We start from the raw sequence: 18856 nt of genomic DNA on the forward strand, positions 1-18856 counted from the left end.
TGTCTACATGTCCTCACTGAGCTTGCAATTAACTCAGCTGGGGATAAAACTATTCAGTTTATACAGATGACTTCACGATTATAATCCCATTTGCTGACTCTATCTCGGAAACTATTCCCAAGGCTTCAGAAGCCATAAACATGATGGAGCAATGGATGATAAACTTCAAGCTCAAACTTAATTCAGTAAAAACAAAATTCTTCAATGCTTCACCACATCCATTTGACACCAAAACACCTCTATGCATCAATGAACTTAATCACCCCATCAAGCCCACCATAAAGATACTAGGCGTAACTCTAGATCAATGCCCAACCATGAAAGACCAGGTGGACTCCTTAATCAGAAAGGGTTTCTTCACTCTCTGGAAACTCAGATCCATTAAAGCTTATTTCGATACATCGGCATTCAGAACCCTGGTCCAATCCCTCGTACTAAGTCAACTTGACTATTGTAACATCACCTACTTAGCTATTTCCCAAAAAAATATGCGACGTGTACAACTAATGCAAAATGCAGCAGTCAGATTAATCTTCGGACTAAAGAAATTCGATCATGTATCACCCTACTACTGGCAGTTACATTGGCTACCGATGGAAGCATGCATAAAGTTTAAATTTGCCTGCTTCTGCTTTAAAGCGCTAAACGGACTTGCCCCTAAATACATAATTGACCTTTTCTCCTTCTCTGCCAATATACACAAGAGAAGCTCTCATTCCTACTTCGTTTCCCCCCCAGTTAGAGGTTGTAAACTGAAAAAACATCATGAACACCTTCTTTCAGATCAAGCAGCATTGTGGGGTAAAGACCTAGATCAACTGCTTTCGCCCACTACTTATGAGGAATTCAGAAAACGTCTAAAAACTCAACTGTTCCTAAAGTATCTAGACAAATGACCCACTCATCTTCTTTCTCCTCCATAGTGATTCCTCTGTCCTATTAATCTCTTTCTCCTCAACAACGCATTTCCGGTCCTATTAACTCTCCTCTTCCCCCCTCTTAAGTTCAATCAATTTGTACCTCGCTTAATCTATTGTAAACCGCATAGAACTTAATGGTATTGCGGTATATAAACTGTTATTATTATTATTATTATTTCCATCCCATTTTCTTTCTGTCTCTTCCCATATGCACACACCCAAACCCATAACTATTTACCCTCCTCCTAGCTCCTTTATTACATTTTACATATAAGCCAACAACTCTCACAATACCCCACCCCCACCCCATCAACCCCTCTTTCACATTTTCCCACCCTTCTTTCACATACACATAGCTCTCCTTTCCTAGCACAACCTCACCTTTCATATATCTTCCAATTGTTCTAATACAGCATTTCGCAACTAGTGCACCGTGAAAGTTTTCAGCAAGCTAGATCTGCTGGTAGAAAGAAAAGCTGGATTCAAAGCTATCATTACTGCTGCCAACATCAGTAACATCTTTAATTCCACCCTTCTCTCACATACCAAGATCTTCCCAGTTAGCAGGAGGAATCAATTATCAGGCCTTACCCACTGCTCTGCTAGCTTCCTTATGCATTTAGAACCCCATAGTCAGTGAGACCTATCAGCCCCATACAATTCAGACTACAAAGAGAAGCTGATGGGAAAGGAGACGGCAGCAGCTGAAGGATATGATAAGGGGACAGGGAAGGTGAAGGAATGTTTTCAGTAAGAGTGTTGGGAGATAGATAGATGACTGTTCTGGGGGTGGGGGGTAGGAGGAGAGTATTTTGGGGATGAGATGGGGAGATAAGAAAAGGAAATGATAGTGACTATGCTGGGTAGGGAAAGAATGGGAGCTGATTGTGTCATGGTGCAGGGAGTAGATCATAATATCATAAGAATAGCCATACTGGGACAGACCAAAGGTTTATCAAGTCCAGTATCCTGTTTCCAACAGTGGCCAACCCAGGTCCCAAGTACCTAGATAGATTCCAAGTAGTAAAACAGAGTTTATGCTGGATAAAGAAGGAAAGATGAATACACTGGGACTGGGGGGGGGGGGGGCATGAGGGAGATGAAAGGAGATTATGCCAGCAGGGTAGGAGGAGAGGGAAAGGAAGGATAGGGGGAAAAATAAGGGAAAGTGATTATACCAGGTTGTAGAAAGGGGAAGAGAGACAAGGTTGAGGAAGGCAGTTGCTGCTGTGGCATGGTAAAGTGAACCTAATGTCAAGTGTGCTACAGCATGAAATAGATTGAGAGCCACTGCTTTATTCTCACACTACCAGCCCCTCTTTCACATTCTTTTCCCCTAAACCTCTTTATTCTCACACCCCAATCCTTCATTTCTTAAAATCCACCCTAGACCTTATTTCATAGATATCTTCCTACTGCCTCTCAAGCCTCTCAAGCTGATTGAATAGTAAGAGGAAGAGGAGAATGACAGCATATCAGGTCATTTCCTTACCCTCTTCTGTCCAGGGCCAATTGCTTCTTTGTACTGTGGTGCTCCCAGCAAAGGTCAGCCCCATGCAGAAGAGGATCTAGCACAGTGGTCTCAAACTCAAACCCTTTGCAGGGCCACATTTTGGATTTGTAGGTACTTGGAGGGCCTCAGCAAAAAAAATAGTTAATGTCTTATTAAAGAAATGACAATTTTGCATAAAGTAAAACTCTATAGTTTAGAAATCTTTCCTTTTGGCTAAGTCTTAATAATAATATTGCAATTTATAGCTAAAGAGACATATGATCAAGAAACTGTTTTATTTTACTTTAGTGATTATGATAAATATACCGAGGGCCTCAAAATAGGACCTGGCGGGCCGCATGTGGCCCCCGGGCCGCAAGTTTGAGACCATTGATCTAGCACAATAAATTGTCAATTTCTTCTTCCTCTTCCTTCTGCTACCCAATGAGCATTGGAGGTGGCAAAAGAAAGGAGGGAGTGATTAAATAAGAACATGCTATAGAGAGCCTCCAGCTCCTTAACCTAGTTCAGACTCTCACTCTCCAATGGGAACCAGCTAACATGGTGAGAAGGGGCAGATTATGCAGTACTTCTGCAGCTATAGAATCCACAGACTGGGGGCCCTGCATAAAATTAGCTGGATCCTTGTGTGTGATTTCTAATACTAGACCGCCAAACCATACCACCAGTTAGTTTTGAGTCTTTGAATCTTCCTTCTCCAGGCATGCTTTCCTTCATCTCTCTGATCCCATGTTTAGTAGCCTATAGGATCTCCAACTCCATAGGTCCCCAGCAATATTTCATTGATGTAACTCAATGTGACATTACTGAATACCATGCTTAGATGATCTATACTCTCCAACTCAATGATATGAACCCTTTTCTTTTGCTGTTGATGCCAACGCTTGCAAAGTCCCAGACTTTTTGTGTTCACTGTTTTATCCCCATCTGAGTAGATGATATCTATCGGATCTCCATGTGGGAATGTATCATCATATATGTATGTCTCAGGAGTGGGAAATCCTGTGCTATAAATGCAGTACACCTCCACACCAGGAGGAGGCAGCCCTTCTAGAAGATCCTTGGTGTCTTTCCACATGTACCAGCCATCTTCATAATTGAAGTCTTTGAATAATTTTTGGTAGTCACAGTAGGTGTAATTGTAGGATGGTGATGAGATAAAGACATGGGATTCAGGCCATGCCAGGTTAGTAGGTATCATCCAGGGATTGGTAGTAGTCATACGCTGCCCCTCCCGGATCTTGATGCTGGAAACCAATGGGATGCCCTCGTTATCCCCTGGAAAATAGAGAAGTGTCAGTACTTCTAATATCATTCACTGTCCAGTCAAGAACAATGACAGGCTAGTTCAGTAAAATGGTACAAGAATATAATGCACATCTGGTGTACAACAACATAGTGAGTGATGACACAAAAACCAAATGGCCCACCCTGTCTGGCTAGTAGCATTATGTCCACATTGGGTAGAAAAACCTGTATATAATAAACTGCTTTGATTGTATTACAGAAAGGCAGTATATTAAATTCCATTACCCTTTTACCCATATGTAGTCCAACACCCAGATCCCATTTCTCTGTGTCCCTCACCTAACCTATGAAAATAGTGTCATTGCTTTTAGGATTGCAATGACCATTCTAACCCTATTTTCCCCCCTCCCCCCCCCCATTTATTGAAGCCATGTTAGGCTTTTTTATCACTGGCCACGGCAGAAAAAGCTACAATACTCATAGACTTCCTATGAGCTTTAGAGCTAATACCGTCATGGACGGCAATAAAAAGCCTAAAAGGGGGCCTATGTTTGCTTGTCCCACCATGCAATGCTACTGTTTTGGGTTTTAACTGTAACTCCATGCATGTTTCTCCAGTGCTTCACTTACATCTTCATGCCAGCATGTGAGAGAGAAAGAGATAATGGTTACTGCGGATGGGCAGACTAGATGGGCTATTTAGCCTTTATCTGCCATCATGTTTCTATGTTTCATACTCCACCCTTACTCTGCCCATATATACAACCTATCAAATATATGTGTGTATTTAAAGAATAGCTCTTAGGTAGGTTTTTGTCATTTATGCATATATATGCCAGTTTTCCAATCATTTACATGATTCTTCTTTATAGAATTTACCATTGCCCAGTACAGAACAGTTCTAGCTGAAATGTTTAATTTGGGATTGGTGGGCAACCGGTGTTTTTAAATAAATGATATATAATTAAATCCTATTGAACAGTCAAAGCAGAGAGAAAGTGATTTTCAAAGGCATTTACCTGAGTAAAATGGTCCATCTGAAAACTACTGAATGCATTAATTTGGAACACGTGAAAAAATTGTCATGACAATTAAGTTATCTGGATGTTCAAACACAATTAAGTGGGGGAAGTTATCAACATGGTCTACCATTAAGACAGGTTATTTTACCACTAATTCATGCTATTTTAACATAGGTAGCAAAACGCTTTTTTGTATGGGGCGAGGAGGGGCGAAATCTCCACCCTACGCTTGCCCTAGACCCTGCCCCCCATAATAATAGTACTTGTAAATGCCATTTCTTTCATTCATTTTTCATATACTATACATGCAATATAATTTTTTTTTTTTTTTTAAATAAAATATTTTATTAAGGGCTCCTTTTATAAAGGTGCATTAGCAGGGTTAACGAGCGTGACTTTTCATCACGCGCTAACCCCTGTGTTGGCCAAAAACTACTACCTGCTCAAGAGGAGGTGGTAGCGGCCAGCGCATCCGGTGGTTTAGCGTGCGCTATTACACTCATTAAAGTGCTAGCACGGCTTCGTAAAAGGAGCCCTAAGTTTCAAAATAGTTAACAGTGCAATGTATAGATTAATAAACAGACAATAAAGTGTGAAAGCACATACAATTTACAGGTATTTATACACAATCATTTTATCCCCCTCCCCCCTTCCAATAAATAATCATCATACCACCCAAACACAGTTTCATACTATTTTCTGATCTCAAACACCTTCTGGGATGATAAATTATGAAAAATCCTTGCAAAACGGTAGGCGACACGTGGTACAGTATCAGATGTACTATTGATAAAATTTTATAAATGTACTCTTTGTTGGATTGGCCACCAGTGTAGCTGCTTTAAAACTGGTGTTATGTGTGCAATTCTGGTCATATCAGTAATTAACCTTGCTGCAGAATTAATAAGCAGGTGCAACACCCTCATCTTCACTTTTGCAACCCCCAAGTATAATGCATTGCAGTAGTCTACCCTACTCAAAATTAACGCTTGTACAACAATACGAAAATCATAATATTGAAACACTGGTTTTTTTTGTTTTTTTAAAAATATTTTATTAAGTTTCAAAATATTTAACAGTGCAATGTATAGATTAATAAACAGACAATAAAGCGTGAAAGTACATACAACTTACAAGTATCCATACACAATCATTTTATCCCACCCCCCTTCCAATAAATAATCATCATAAATAATAAACATTTTAACCCACCTTCCCACCCTGGATGTGCATAGAACTAACCAAATTAAAGACCAAAAATATCTATTCTGATGCAATATAAGATGTCAACGGGCCCCAAACCAATTTAAATACATTACTATGCCCTAATAAATCTGCATTTATTTTCTCATTCCTATATGTGGAGCATAAATTTGCCCACCAAAAAGAGAAGTTAAGACGATCAAAATTCTTCCAATTATATGTTATCATCTGCATTGCTACCCCAGTCATAATTATGAAAAGATTACATTTATAATGATCTAGAGGGGGTTTAATATGTAAATATTCATCAAAAATTGGAGAGATTAGAAAATTATGAACGCAGATTGAACTTGATTGAGGATGTTGAATTTTCCACAATCACCAATGTTATCACCTGTTGAAATGTTGAAGAAATATCTAAGAGAGACATTACAAATATCTGAATCAATTCCTCCAATTACTAAAGCATTCTATGTGAACTCTGGTAGCCTGATGGTTAACTTAGTTACAGAACAGAAATCGGAAGCCAATTTTGATCTTACTGGCTTCCTGGAGGACTCTAGATCAATAGTGTCTATGTCCACCTTAATTGCATCTGTATTTTCGCTTTAAGAATGAAAAGTTTCTGGGTCAATCAGTAATGATTTTTCCTGACCTTTGTAGGGCCACGCAACTGAGGAGGAAGGCCTTTTTGGCATTTAAACCTCAGTTGCTGGAGCTCAAAGAGATGTTTTTCCTTCAATTTCCATGCAAATGCATATGTATACACATATGACTATCTCGTATGTTAACGGAAATGATGACTCAAGTATTGCATTAATCTGTCCCCATATCGACTTCCAAAAACTGAGAATCAACAGACAAAAGAACAACAGATGATCCAGTGTCCCTATGTCTAGATGACAGTTCCAGTATAAATTAGATTTAGAACTATCTAACTTATGTAACTTAACAGGGGTCCAAAAAGATCTGTGTAACAGGAAAAAACAAGTTTGTCTCATAGATGCTGACACTGTACAAAGTGTCCAAAGTCCCTCTAAATGACACCTAAAAGCTGTAACAGCAGAGCCACCAACAAGGCCACACATACACCTGTGGCCAGGATCAGGGGTGTGTAAGGCAGGTATCCCAGGGGAGGGGAGGGGGGTGAGGTGAAGCAATCATTAGAGGAAGGAGGTGGCATTGTGGGATAGGGAGCCCCCCTCTAGGCAGGGATGGAGGACGGGGAGAGGGAATAGATGTGTTCCCCAATAGAGAGTGCCTCTCCCTCCCCCCACTCTTCCTCTATATGCTGTTTCACACAGCCTTTCCAGAGGGTGACCAGCAACGTGAGCCCCAGACATGTCTATGAGCATTCCAAACATCATAGATGAAGCAGGAATATTTGCTTACCTGAATACAGCCACAGGCTTGAAAAGGCAGCCCATGTAATGTGTAACATCCAGCAAACGAGTGCGGATTGCAACAGTAGATAGGAAGGTGTCTCCGAACAGACAGGAGACGGAAGTTCGTGGTGATGTAGACGTATCCCGGGCCTCAGTATTTAAACGTACCAAGGAAAGTGAGCTAGACGTCTTTCGGATTTGTCCATAACCGACCAGATGAACGTATTACGTCAGGTCGTCTAACGTACGGCTTGTTGGACGTGCTTAATTGTGTATAAATACGTCTAACTTCATATTATCAAAAATGTGGATACTTTGACACCATGGCTCCCAAAGCAGTGAAACCTATGGCGAGAAAGCCCAACTTCACCTAGGCTGAGACTGAACTGCTGGTGCAGGAGGTCCACACTCATCACCAGCGCCTCTTCTCGCCCCAGGGAGAAAGACTCGGGGCATACTCTAAGAGCAAGCTCTGGACCGAAATTGCTCACCGCCTCAATGCAGTCCACCACCATAAGCGGGATGTGGAAGACTGCAAGAAGAAATGGCGAGCCATTAAAAGGGAGGTGTGAGCAAAGGTGGGGAACTGGCCTCCGGATGGAGACATGTCAGACCTCAGCCCCATGGAGCAGCTGGTGCTGAGCTTTGTATCAGTATTCTCCACCTATGGTGTGGGCACCCAGGACACCTCAACTGCCCCACCTGCACAGCCTTCTGGTAAGTACCTGTCCTCATCCCCAGTCTCACAGCTATGTCCCATATTCTGAGAGCCCTCTCTTTCATCCGCCTTCCTCTACCCCTCTAATGGGCCAGTGAGTACACCTGCTGTTCAAAACTTCACATAACACCTATTTGGTACTGCTGATGGCACAGCATGGAATTAGAGTCCACCACCCTTATACTCACAAATTGGAGCATTTGCTATGATCAGCAGGTGTGGTCACGTAAGGTGTCTGCACATACACTGCTTTCATCCCCTTCATACTGTCACCAACACACCGCCCTATGGTTGCTGGCTATGTGGTACTACACCTTTGGGATGCATGTTACTGGCAACTCATCTCACCTACACACAGGTAGCACACCTGTGCTATGCGGTGACATCTATATGTGCTTTTCCCCTATGTAGATGCCAGCTCTGATGAGGAGCAGCCCTGCAGTAGTGGCATGGACACAGCAACTCTGCAGGATGAGCCAGCTACAACTACAGTCAGCCAGCAGGAGCTTCAGGGGTCCCAGCACACCCTCACACAGGAGCCTGCAAGTGGAGCTGAGGACCTGCCAATTCTCTCACCACCTGAGCAGTTTGCCACTGTGGTTGGCGAGACTGAAGACGGCAGTGAGGGATGCCAGGCTGCCCGCTGGAGGGCACCCAGTCGCCAGCGTCAACACCTGGTTCGACTGGCCCAGAAGCTACTGGGCCAGAATCTGACCCTGGAGGGGTATCGCCAGCAGAAGCTCCAGCTGCTGAGAGAGGCTGTGGAGGCCCAATGGGAGACGAATGACCTTCTGCGCCAGCTGGAATTCCTCCGCAGTGAGCTGCGAGATGCACACCGTACTCACTCCACAAGCCACCACACTGATTGTTTATTGTTTATTTTATTAATTTGATGAATCGCCTATCCATAATTTACTAAGCGATTTACAATAAGATATATAAGCATTTTAAAAAACATACAAATAATATTAAGTAAAAGGTAAAAAACAGACGAAAACAAGAACACATAATGATAAAAGGGGAAAAGTTACATAATAAATGTTTTGAAAAGAAGAAAGGGAACATTCAAGGAAAAAACATAAGGAGGGATGACTTAACTACAGTGATTAAAAGTATTTGTGTTAAAGACTAAAAGCACCACCCTCCAGCACTGGCTCAGTGCCAACCGGCCACAAAGCCACACAGAAAACCAAGCACCCCCAGGTGTTGGGGCCTGTTCCACGCTTGCCTTCCTCGGCTCCCTTAAGATGGCCAGCGTTTGACCACAACACTACCTCCAGCAGTGAGAGTGGCAGCTCAGACACTGATGTGGCACCAGTTGTTCCAGAGGCTACATCTCTACCTAGAGGGTGAGCTGGGAGGGCTGTCAGGGGCCGTGGGAGACCACGTGGGCGAGGGAAGGGGAAGTAGGTGGGGACTGCAGTTGTTTGTGTATAGGGTGGGGGAGGATGTGTGTATGTAGGGGTGGTGTTTTGCACATTATGTGGGATAATAAAGGTGTTTTTGGAGAGGAACCTATTGTCAGTGCTGTTTTCCAGCTTCAGTTTATGTACACTGAAGCTGACTATTGTCAGTGCTGTTTTCCAGCTTCAGTTTATGTACACTGAAGCTGACTTGGTTTTGCAGTCCAGTTAAATGGCACTGGACTGATATAGTGTCAGGTGGCTAGGGTACACTATCCATGTCACACGAAGTGGGTCTGTATTAGATGGTGCCTGGCGTTGAACCCTTCGTGGACGGCACTCTGCTCGGCTCTGTGTGTGGGGGTGGAGGGGGCTCGTCATCATCAGCATCAGGTTGTTGCTGTGGGGGATCCGGCAATGGCAGCTGTTTGCGTAGTGCAAGGTTATGCAACATGCAGCATGCTACAAAGATGTGAGCCACCTTCTCAGGTCTGTACAGCAGCTGGGCCCCCGAACGATCCAGGCATCTGAAGCGGTTTTTTAACTGGCCAAATGTTCTTTCAATGATGCTCCTGGTGGCTCTGTGACGCCGGTTGTATTCCTCCTCAGCTGCAGTATGAGGGTGGACAATCGGAGTCATCAGCCAGACTCCCTGCAGATACCCCCTGTCACCTATCACACATAGAGGGAGAGAGAGAGAACAAGGATGAGTGGCAGTGATTTGCAGGTGCAGGAGGACAGTGTTGGGAGGGGGGGGGAACAGGGTAGCTGTGTCCCTGAGGTGCTTACCAAGAAGCCAAGCCCCATTGAACTCCCCCTGGGTTGCTCTCCTGTGGAGGCCGCAATGTTGCACTATATAGGAGTCGTGTGTTGGACCAGGGTATCGGGCACACACATCCAGGATCTCTCCCTCTGAATTGCACACCACCTGCATATTCATGGAGTGGAACGCTTTCCTATTACGGTAACTGGCCTCATCCGCTCGAGGAGGTCTCAGGGCAATATGAGTGCAGTCTACCACTCTGATGACAGAGGGGAATTGTACCACATTGCAGAACCGCCTCATACTGTCCTGTAGGGCCTGGGGTGTGGTGGGGAAGGAGATGTAGTCACGGGTGTGGGTTAGGAAGGCATTAAGAAATTGGGTGAGGCAGTTGGAAATGGTAGGTTGAGTGAGCCCAGTGCTGGAGGCCAATACAGACTGGAAGCTCCCAGTTGCCAGGAAAGCGAGGGCTGTTGTTACTTTTAGATGCACTGGGATTGGATAATTACGGCGAGTGGGGGCCTGTAGCAGGGGCTGCAATTGGAGGCAGAGATCCTGGATGGTGGCCTTGTCGAATCGATATCGCTCCACACACTGCTGGTCGGTGAGCTCAAAGAAACTGGAGCGCCCCCTAAGCTGCCTCCTACAGTGCACTCGATGTTGGGGCCTGTCATTCTCCATCTCCTCCTGCAGAAGGAGTTCTACAGCAATGACCACATTGATTCCTTCCATGGGCCACACAGAAAGCACCTGGCAAAGAAAGCAGAGCTCATTACAGGCTAAACAGGCCCCAGCCCAGTGGTCAACCCACACCCCCTCCCTCCAGGAATTGAGACAGGTGGTGAAACAGCCCACTCATGCCACACAATAGAGACCACAGTGTATGAGTAAGCTGTAATAGATGTAAGAGAATGAGCTGGTGATGGTGATAGAAGGTAGGATGAGAGAGGGTTGTTTGCAGAGGTGGATGAAACGTGGGGTGACACACAGCAGTGAGAACATAAGTGGGGAGGTTGAGATAGAGATGGTGAAAGTGAGGGGGTATACACACACGATATTACACATTCTTCCCTTATCTGTAGACTGCACGACACACACGCTGGAATAGCTTAGATGTTGTGAAAGCAGGTCTAAGTCAAAACGCTACTTTGAATGTACTGAGCAAACTGATGTGGCTTTAGTTATCGTATTTGTACATTTGGAGCCTAAACCCGCCCTTGGAACGCCCCCCGGAATGCCCCCAAGTTGGATGGCTTACGTTCGACGTTTTGCGGCGTGGGACGTGCAGCTGGCCGACTTTTGATTATGGTTACTTGTACGTTTTGCCGGGTAATACGTCCAAACCCCGACTTATGCGCTTTTTTAGACGTTTTTCTGTTTTGATTATTACCCCCATAGGATCTTTAATGAGATCTTTAATAGGATATTTAATGAGAGGGGCATAATCAAAAAAAGCGTCTAAGTCCCCTTTTGGCCTAAGTCCTTAAACGTTCAACGCAGAAGCAGGGAAAGTGTCCATAACCAAAACATACGTCCGTGTTTTGATTATGGCCTTCCTCTGCCTAAACGCCCAATATCCACTACATCTAAAAGTACCCCTACAGCACGTCTACACTTTTTAACCATAATGAAAAAAAAAACACAAAACGTCCAACAGAAGGGCTTTTAGGCGAAGAAGGAGCCAGTCCTTCGTCTAAAAGCTGGATTCTGTAACCGGTGTCTGTCAAAAACAACACTGGTTACAGAATCCTCCCCCCCCCAACAACAATCCAGGCAATATCGGGGCAAGAGGGAGTCCAAGCCCTCTTGCCCCATTGAAGCCGCGACCCCCCCGATAACATCGGGGCAAGAGGGAGTCCAAGCCCTCTTGCCCCAGGCACCCGCAGCACCCCCGACTCGTTTGGGCCAGGAGGGAGCCCAAGCCCTCCTGGCCCAGGCGACCCCCCTACCCCCACCCCCACTACAGTACGGACAGGAGGGATCCCAGGCCCTCCTGCCCTCGATGCACCCCCATCCCCCCAACGTCCGCCCCCCAAGAACCCCCGATCGGCCCCCCCCAGCCAAACCCGTCCATCCGGCATGCAGCTCAACAAAGAATGGGGCTGGATTGGCCCAGGGGCACCAAAGCCCCGCCTCCTGGTGGGGCCTAAGGCGCCTGGGCCATGTGCCTAAGGGCCATGTGCCTAAGGCCCCGCCCACAGGAGGGGCCTAAGGCTCCTGGGCCTATTCTGATTGGCCCAGGCGCCTTAGGCCCCACCAGGAGGCGGGGCTTTGGTGCCCCTGGGCCAATCCAGCCCCATTCTTCGTTGAGCTGCATGCTGGAAGGATGGGTTTGGCACCCGTCTGTCCGGCCAACCTAAAATAGGTACGGGGAAGGGGTGGGGTGGGGGGGGGGTCGGCCGGGGGGGGTCGCGGGTCGGCTGGGGGGGCCGATCAGGGGTTCTTGGGGGGCAGACGTTGGGGGGGATGGGGATGCGTCGAGGGCAGGAGGGCCTGGGATCCCTCCTGCCTGTACTGTAGTGGGAGTGGGGGTAGGGGGATCGCCTGGGCCAGGAGGGCTTGGGCTCCCTCCTGGCCCGAACGAGTCAGGGGTGCCGCGGGTGCCTGGGGCAAGAGGGCTTGGACTCCCTCTTGCCCCGATGTTATCGGGGGGGTCGCGGCTTCAACGGGGCAAGAGGGCTTGGGCTCCCTCTTGCCCCGATGTTGTGTTTGGGGGGGAGTGATTCATCGCGGCAGGAGAGATGCCTCATCTCCCCTACCGCGATGCCATCACTCCTCTACCCGAACTGCCGCGGGTGATGGCATCGCAGTAGGGGAGATGAGGCATCTCTCCTGCCGCAATGGTTAGGTTGCCAGACCGCTGAACTGATGGCACCAGCGGCCATCAGCTCAGCGGCCCGTTTTTCGGCACTTAGACCTGGTTTTATTTCGTCTAAGTGAAACAGGTCTAAGTGCCGATTAGATTGTTTTGGTTATACCTGTTGTACGGCTAGGTGTAGGTCGGCCCACCTCCTGCCCACTGCCCGCCCTTTCCCCTCCTCTAAACACACCTCTTTTCTCTCTGTACATTTAGTGGCAGGGAAAGGCCTAAGTTGGTTTTTGATACGTCTAAAAACCAGGCTTTTTGATCGTCCAAGTAGCCACTTAGGACACTTTTTAGACGTTTTTTTTTTTTGATTATGAACCCCTGAGTTTTTAAGTTTTGCCAATCAGGGAACCCACTCTGAATGGCCTGCTTCAACTGCAACCATCTATAATTTTGAGACCTTGAAATACTGAATAACTGTTGCAGTCGTGAAAAATCAAGCAGTTTTCCAATAGATATAACATCATCTAATATACGAATGCCTGCCTGCATCCAATGCTTCCAGAAGATCCCAGAACTGCCTATTTGAATCTTGGAGTTTAGCCATAAGGATTGATAAGTGGATTTCTCTACTGGAATATCTGTTAGTTTATCAGCAAATTTCAAGGTTTTCCAAGTATCAAATAAAATTGTATTGTCCTTAGCATATTTAGGTAACTTGATACTCAATACATGAAACAATCGTAATGGGGACATAATTTGCTATTCTAAATATAACCAATCTGGGAGATTTTCCTTGAGCTCGGGGAGGATCCAATACATACCCTGCCACATTATATAGGCTTGATGGTACCTATAAAAATTTGGAAAATTTACCACACCCTCCGCAATTGATTTTTGTAGTGATACTAAAGCAATTCTTGTAGTTTTACCCAGCCCAAAAAATTTAGGGCTTCTTTTACTAAGGTGCGCTAGGGCTTTAACGTGCGGAATAGCGCGCTCAAGATCTTAACGCCAGCATTGAGCTGGCGTTAGTTCTAGAAGCATAGTTCGGGGTAGTGTGTGGTAATTTCCTGCATGCGCTAAAAAAGCTACCTTAGTAAAAGGAGCTCTTAGTAAGAATGCTATTTATCTTCTTATAAAAGGATCCCTGAAAAAACACTGGCAACATACCCATTTGGTAGCAAACCACAGGCAAAATCATCATCTTAACTGTTTGCACTCTCCCCCACCAAGACAGATGCAAGGGATTCCATTGCTCACACATTTCTGTAACCTTCTGCAATAAAGATTTTTCATTTACTTTCATCGATTCTTCCGTTTGTTGTATCCAAATACCCAAATATGTAATACCCTCTTCCTTCCAAAGAAAAGGGAACCTTTCAAATAATCCTTTTGGCAATGCACATTTAGTGGAAGTACTTCTGACTTACTCCAATTTATTTTATAACCAGAAAATTTGCCAAATCGACCAATTAAATCCAGTAAATATGGGATGGAAGTTTCAGGATTCCTCAAATGAAGAAAAATGCAATCTGCATATGCAGAGACTTTTATATTCCCGACCTGCATAAGGAATACCCTGAATCTCCTTTGCCTGTTGAATAACCAATAGCAAGGGTTCGTGAACAATGTCAAAGAGCAAAGGAGATAACGGACGCCCTTGTCTAACTCCCCTCTCCAGATGAAAACGTTCTGAAAAAGTATTATTAATATATAATCTGGCAGAAGGGGAACTATACAAGATTTGAATCATTTGTATAAATCCAGAACCAATACCAAACCAATCCAAAGCTTGATACATGAAGGTCCACTCCAAGGATACAGAGAAGGCCAGATCATCCATGGCTTTTGTTAAATTTAACATGTGAAAAGCCAATCTTGTGTTGTTTGAGGAATGTCTTTGAGCAACAAACTCCGTTTGATTCATACCAATGATATAAGGGAGAGCCTTGGCCAAACGTAGAGCCAATAATTTAGCCAAAAGTTTTCCATCTACATTAATCAAAGAAATAGGCCTGTAATTTGAAACCAACATGGGATCTTTATTTGACTTTGGTAAAACAATAGTTAAAGATTCTGCCATAGTCCCTGTAATACAACTTTTAGTCAGTTGAGCCTGATAGAGATCCAACTCTAAGGGATTCAACGCTGTCTGTATTTCTTTTAGTGAAATATGTGCAAGACTTCCTTTCATATGATCGGGAATTTTTGGCCCCTTAAGCAACTGTAAAAACTCTAATTCCTCGAACTCTTAGTTGAATAAAGCTCAGAAGAATACAAAGCTTTATAATATTTCAAAAATTGTTTTAAGATATTCCCAATTTGAGAATGAGTTTCTCCACTCTCATCTGTAATAGCCACAATTTTTACTTTCCTTTTTTTTGCTTTAAGATAATTAGCAAGTAATCTTCCCGCTTTATTTGAGTTTCCATGATACAGAGCTTTATGAGATAACAACTCCTTCTTAGCCAATTGAGAAGAAATCTCATTGTATTTATATTTTGCTTTTAAGAGGGCCTGGAAAGTACTTTGTTCCCATTTCACTATCAACTGTGACTCCAAGGGATCCTTTTATCAAGCTGCGGTAGGGGTTTAATGTGCGTAATACCGCGCGTTAAACCGCCTGCCACGCTAGCGCCTGCATTGAGCAGGCATTAGTTATTTAGCCGGCTGTGGGGGTTAGCGCGTGATGAAATGTCTGTTGCGCTAACCCCGCTAGCGCGGCTTGATAAATGGACCCCCAAGTCTTTAATATTTTGTTCCAAATTAAGAAATTCTTCAGTAAGTTGTTTTCTGATATACGCTGAATATGAGATTATTTGCCCTCTCATAGTAGCCTTAAACGCATCCCATAATATTTCTAGAGAGATTTTTTCTGAGGCATTAATCTGAAAGAATTAATTCATTTTTACCTGAAATTCCTCAATAAAGTTGGAATATGCAAGCAATGCATTATTGAATCTCCAAACAGGTCTACTACTTTTCCACTAATTTCAAATTCTATCCAAACGCCCCCATGATCCGACAAAACAATTGGATCTCTGATAGCTTTTGTGACCTGCTGTACTAAATTATCAGATATAAACACGTGGAGGGGCATAATCAATAGGTCGTATAAAAGATCTGTGCATCGGTGGCGTAAGACGTCCAGGTAAATGTACCGATAATGGAAAGATGTCTAAGTCGTTCGATTATCGGCACGAAAGACGTCCAACATAAACACGTCCACAAACATAGAAACATATAAACATAGAAAATGATGGCAGAAAAGGGCCACCCCCCTAATTTCTTCCTTGAAGTGATCCCACATGCTTATCCCATTTTTTCTTAAAATCTAGCACGCTGCTGGCCTCAGTGCAGTGGAAGATCATTCCAATGATCAACGACTCTTTTGGTGAAGAAATACTTCCTGGTGTCGCTATGAAATCTCCCACCCCTGATTTTCAATGGATGCCTTCTTTAAGAAAAAAGATATTTTCTTCTACCTCAATACGGCCCGTGACATATTTGAACGTCTCAATCATGTCTCCCCTCTCTCTGCGTTCCTCGAATGAGTATAGCTGCAATTTACCCAGCCGTTCATCATACGGGAGATCCTTGAGTCCTGAGACCATCCTAGTGGCCATTCGCTGAACCAACTCAACTCTCAGTACATCTTTTTGATAATGTGGCCTCCAGAATTGTACACAATATTCCAGATGAGGTCTCACCATGGATCTGTACAACGGCATTATAACTTCGGGCTTCTTGCTGACGAAACTTCTTCAGATACAACCCATCATTTGTCTAGCTTTGGATGAAGCTTTCTCCACTTGATTGGCAGTCTTCATGTCTTCACTAATGATCATTCCCAAGTCTCGTTCTGCTGCAGTTCTTGCTAAGGTCTCACCATTTAGGGTGTAAGTTCTGCAAGGATTTCTGCTGCCAAGGTGCATGACCTTACACTTTTTGGCATTAAAACTTAGTTGCCAAGTTATGGACCATTGTTCCAGTAAGAGTAGGTCCTGCGTCATACAGTCGGGCACTGTGCTTTTGCCTATGTTGCATAGTTTGGCGTCATCGGCGAATAATGTATTTTACCTCGAAGCCCCTGAGCCAGGTCCCTTACGAAGATATTAAATAGGATCAGACTCAAGACCAAGCCCTGCAGCACTCCACTGATCACTTCTGACGTTTCAGAGAGAGTACCATTCACCACCACCCTCTGAAGTCTACCTCTGAGCCAGTCTTTAACCCATGCAGTTAATTTCCTCCTAATTCCATCGAACTCATCTTGCTTAATAACCTGCGGTGTGGGACACTATCAAAAGCCTTACTGAAGTCCAAGTACAGGCTTTTGATAGTGTCCCACACCGCAGGTTATTAAGCAAGATGAGTTCGATGGGATTAGGAGGAAATTAACTGACACGATCCTGAACAATGAGAATCTACGAGATCCCCATCAACATGGATTGATAAAGGGAAGGTCCTGTCAATCCAATCTAATCAGCTTCTTTGACTGGGTAACGAAAAAGCTGGATATGGGGAAGTCCCTGGACGTCACCGGTCTGTAATTTGCAGCCTCCGTCCTGCATCCCTTTTTGTGGAGTGGAATGATGTTGGCTGTTTTCCAGTCCAATGGGACTCTTCCTGTACTTAGGGAAAGATTGAAGAGCTCGGATAACGGTTCCGCCAGGACATCTCTCAACTCCCTAAGCACCCTAGGATGTAGTTTGTCTGGTCCCATGGCTTTGTTCACTTTGAGCCTTGATAGTTCATAGTAGATGCTGCTGGACGTAATCTCAAAATTTCGAAACGGGTCTTCTGAGCTTTCTCTTGTCTGCAACTGTGGACTGGATCCCGGCGCCTCGCAGGTAAAGACTGAGCAGAAGTATTCATTTAGTAATTCGGCTTTATCGGAGTCCGATTCTACATAGTTCCCATCTGGTGTCCTAAGGCGCACTATCCCATCTGTGTTCCTTTTTCTGTCATTAATATACCTGAAGAAGGATTTATCCCCCTTTTTAATGTTCTTTGCTAGGTTCTCTTCCATCCGGAGTTTGGCCTCTCTGACTGCTGTTTTGACAGCTCTAGACTTGGCCTGATAGTCTTCTTTAGTTTCTTGTTTTCCTGATTGTTTTCAGGAGATAAATGCTCTTTTCTTCTTTTTTACGAGGTCCGAGATCTCCACAGAGAACCACTGAGGTTTATTGTTTCTCCGCCGTTTACTTACTGTTTTTATATAGAGGTTGGTAGCTTCGTGTAAGGTAGATTTCAGAGCTGACCACATTACCTCTACATCATCTATTCCGGCTTGGTTTTGCAGCGCCCGATAGACGAAATCTCCCATGCTTTTGAAGTTAGTGCCCTTAAAGTTCTACAGAAGTGACTAAAATTACCGACTAAAATGACGATCGTCCAAACAAGATGTACAAATATTTTTCACGCTATCCACTGGATGACTTACTAGTCGTATAACGCTCCTTATCTATTAGTTGTCCTAGCACATGTCCTACTGATATTATTATTATTATTATAGCAAACACTTTCACTAGAAATATGAATAGGATGTCATGAAAAGTTAGTGCTGCTATAGTTCCAATTAAGGGAGTTTCAAATCACTGGAGGAAAAAGCCTCAGATTGGAACCCTTCCACCACCACAATGGTGGTCCAAGGTGGTCGGGCGAACACCTCACTGGCAAAAAACCTCCAGACCAGCTCCCGACAATAGTGAACTTAAAGCAGGACTATGGTGTAAAGATAGAGGAAAATTTCCACTTATCAATCAAGGTTTTTTGCCAGTGAGGTGTTCGCCCGACCACCTTGGACCACCATTGTGGTGGTGGAAGGGTTCCAATCTGAGGCTTTTTCCTCCAGTGATTTGAAACTCCC

The 18856-nt window shown here is 44.4% G+C and overlaps 1 protein-coding gene across 4 annotated transcripts in view; it reads right to left on the bottom strand.

Annotated features, from left to right (window-relative positions):
• Positions 1-2683: 2683 nt before the first annotated feature.
• LOC117359104 (phosphatidylcholine-sterol acyltransferase-like) overlaps positions 2684-18856 on the bottom strand; it is a 152516-nt gene continuing 136343 nt past the window's right edge. For all 4 annotated transcript variants that reach the window (XM_033941283.1, XM_033941282.1, XM_033941284.1 and 1 more), the window contains one exon: positions 2684-3711. In XM_033941283.1, the coding sequence (XP_033797174.1) occupies positions 3167-3711 (545 nt within the window). In that variant the 3' untranslated portion in view covers positions 2684-3166. The remainder of the gene's footprint in view (positions 3712-18856) is intronic.

This window comes from Geotrypetes seraphini, chromosome 4 (assembly GCF_902459505.1).
Source record: "Geotrypetes seraphini chromosome 4, aGeoSer1.1, whole genome shotgun sequence".
Classification (NCBI taxonomy): Eukaryota; Metazoa; Chordata; class Amphibia; order Gymnophiona; family Dermophiidae; genus Geotrypetes; species Geotrypetes seraphini.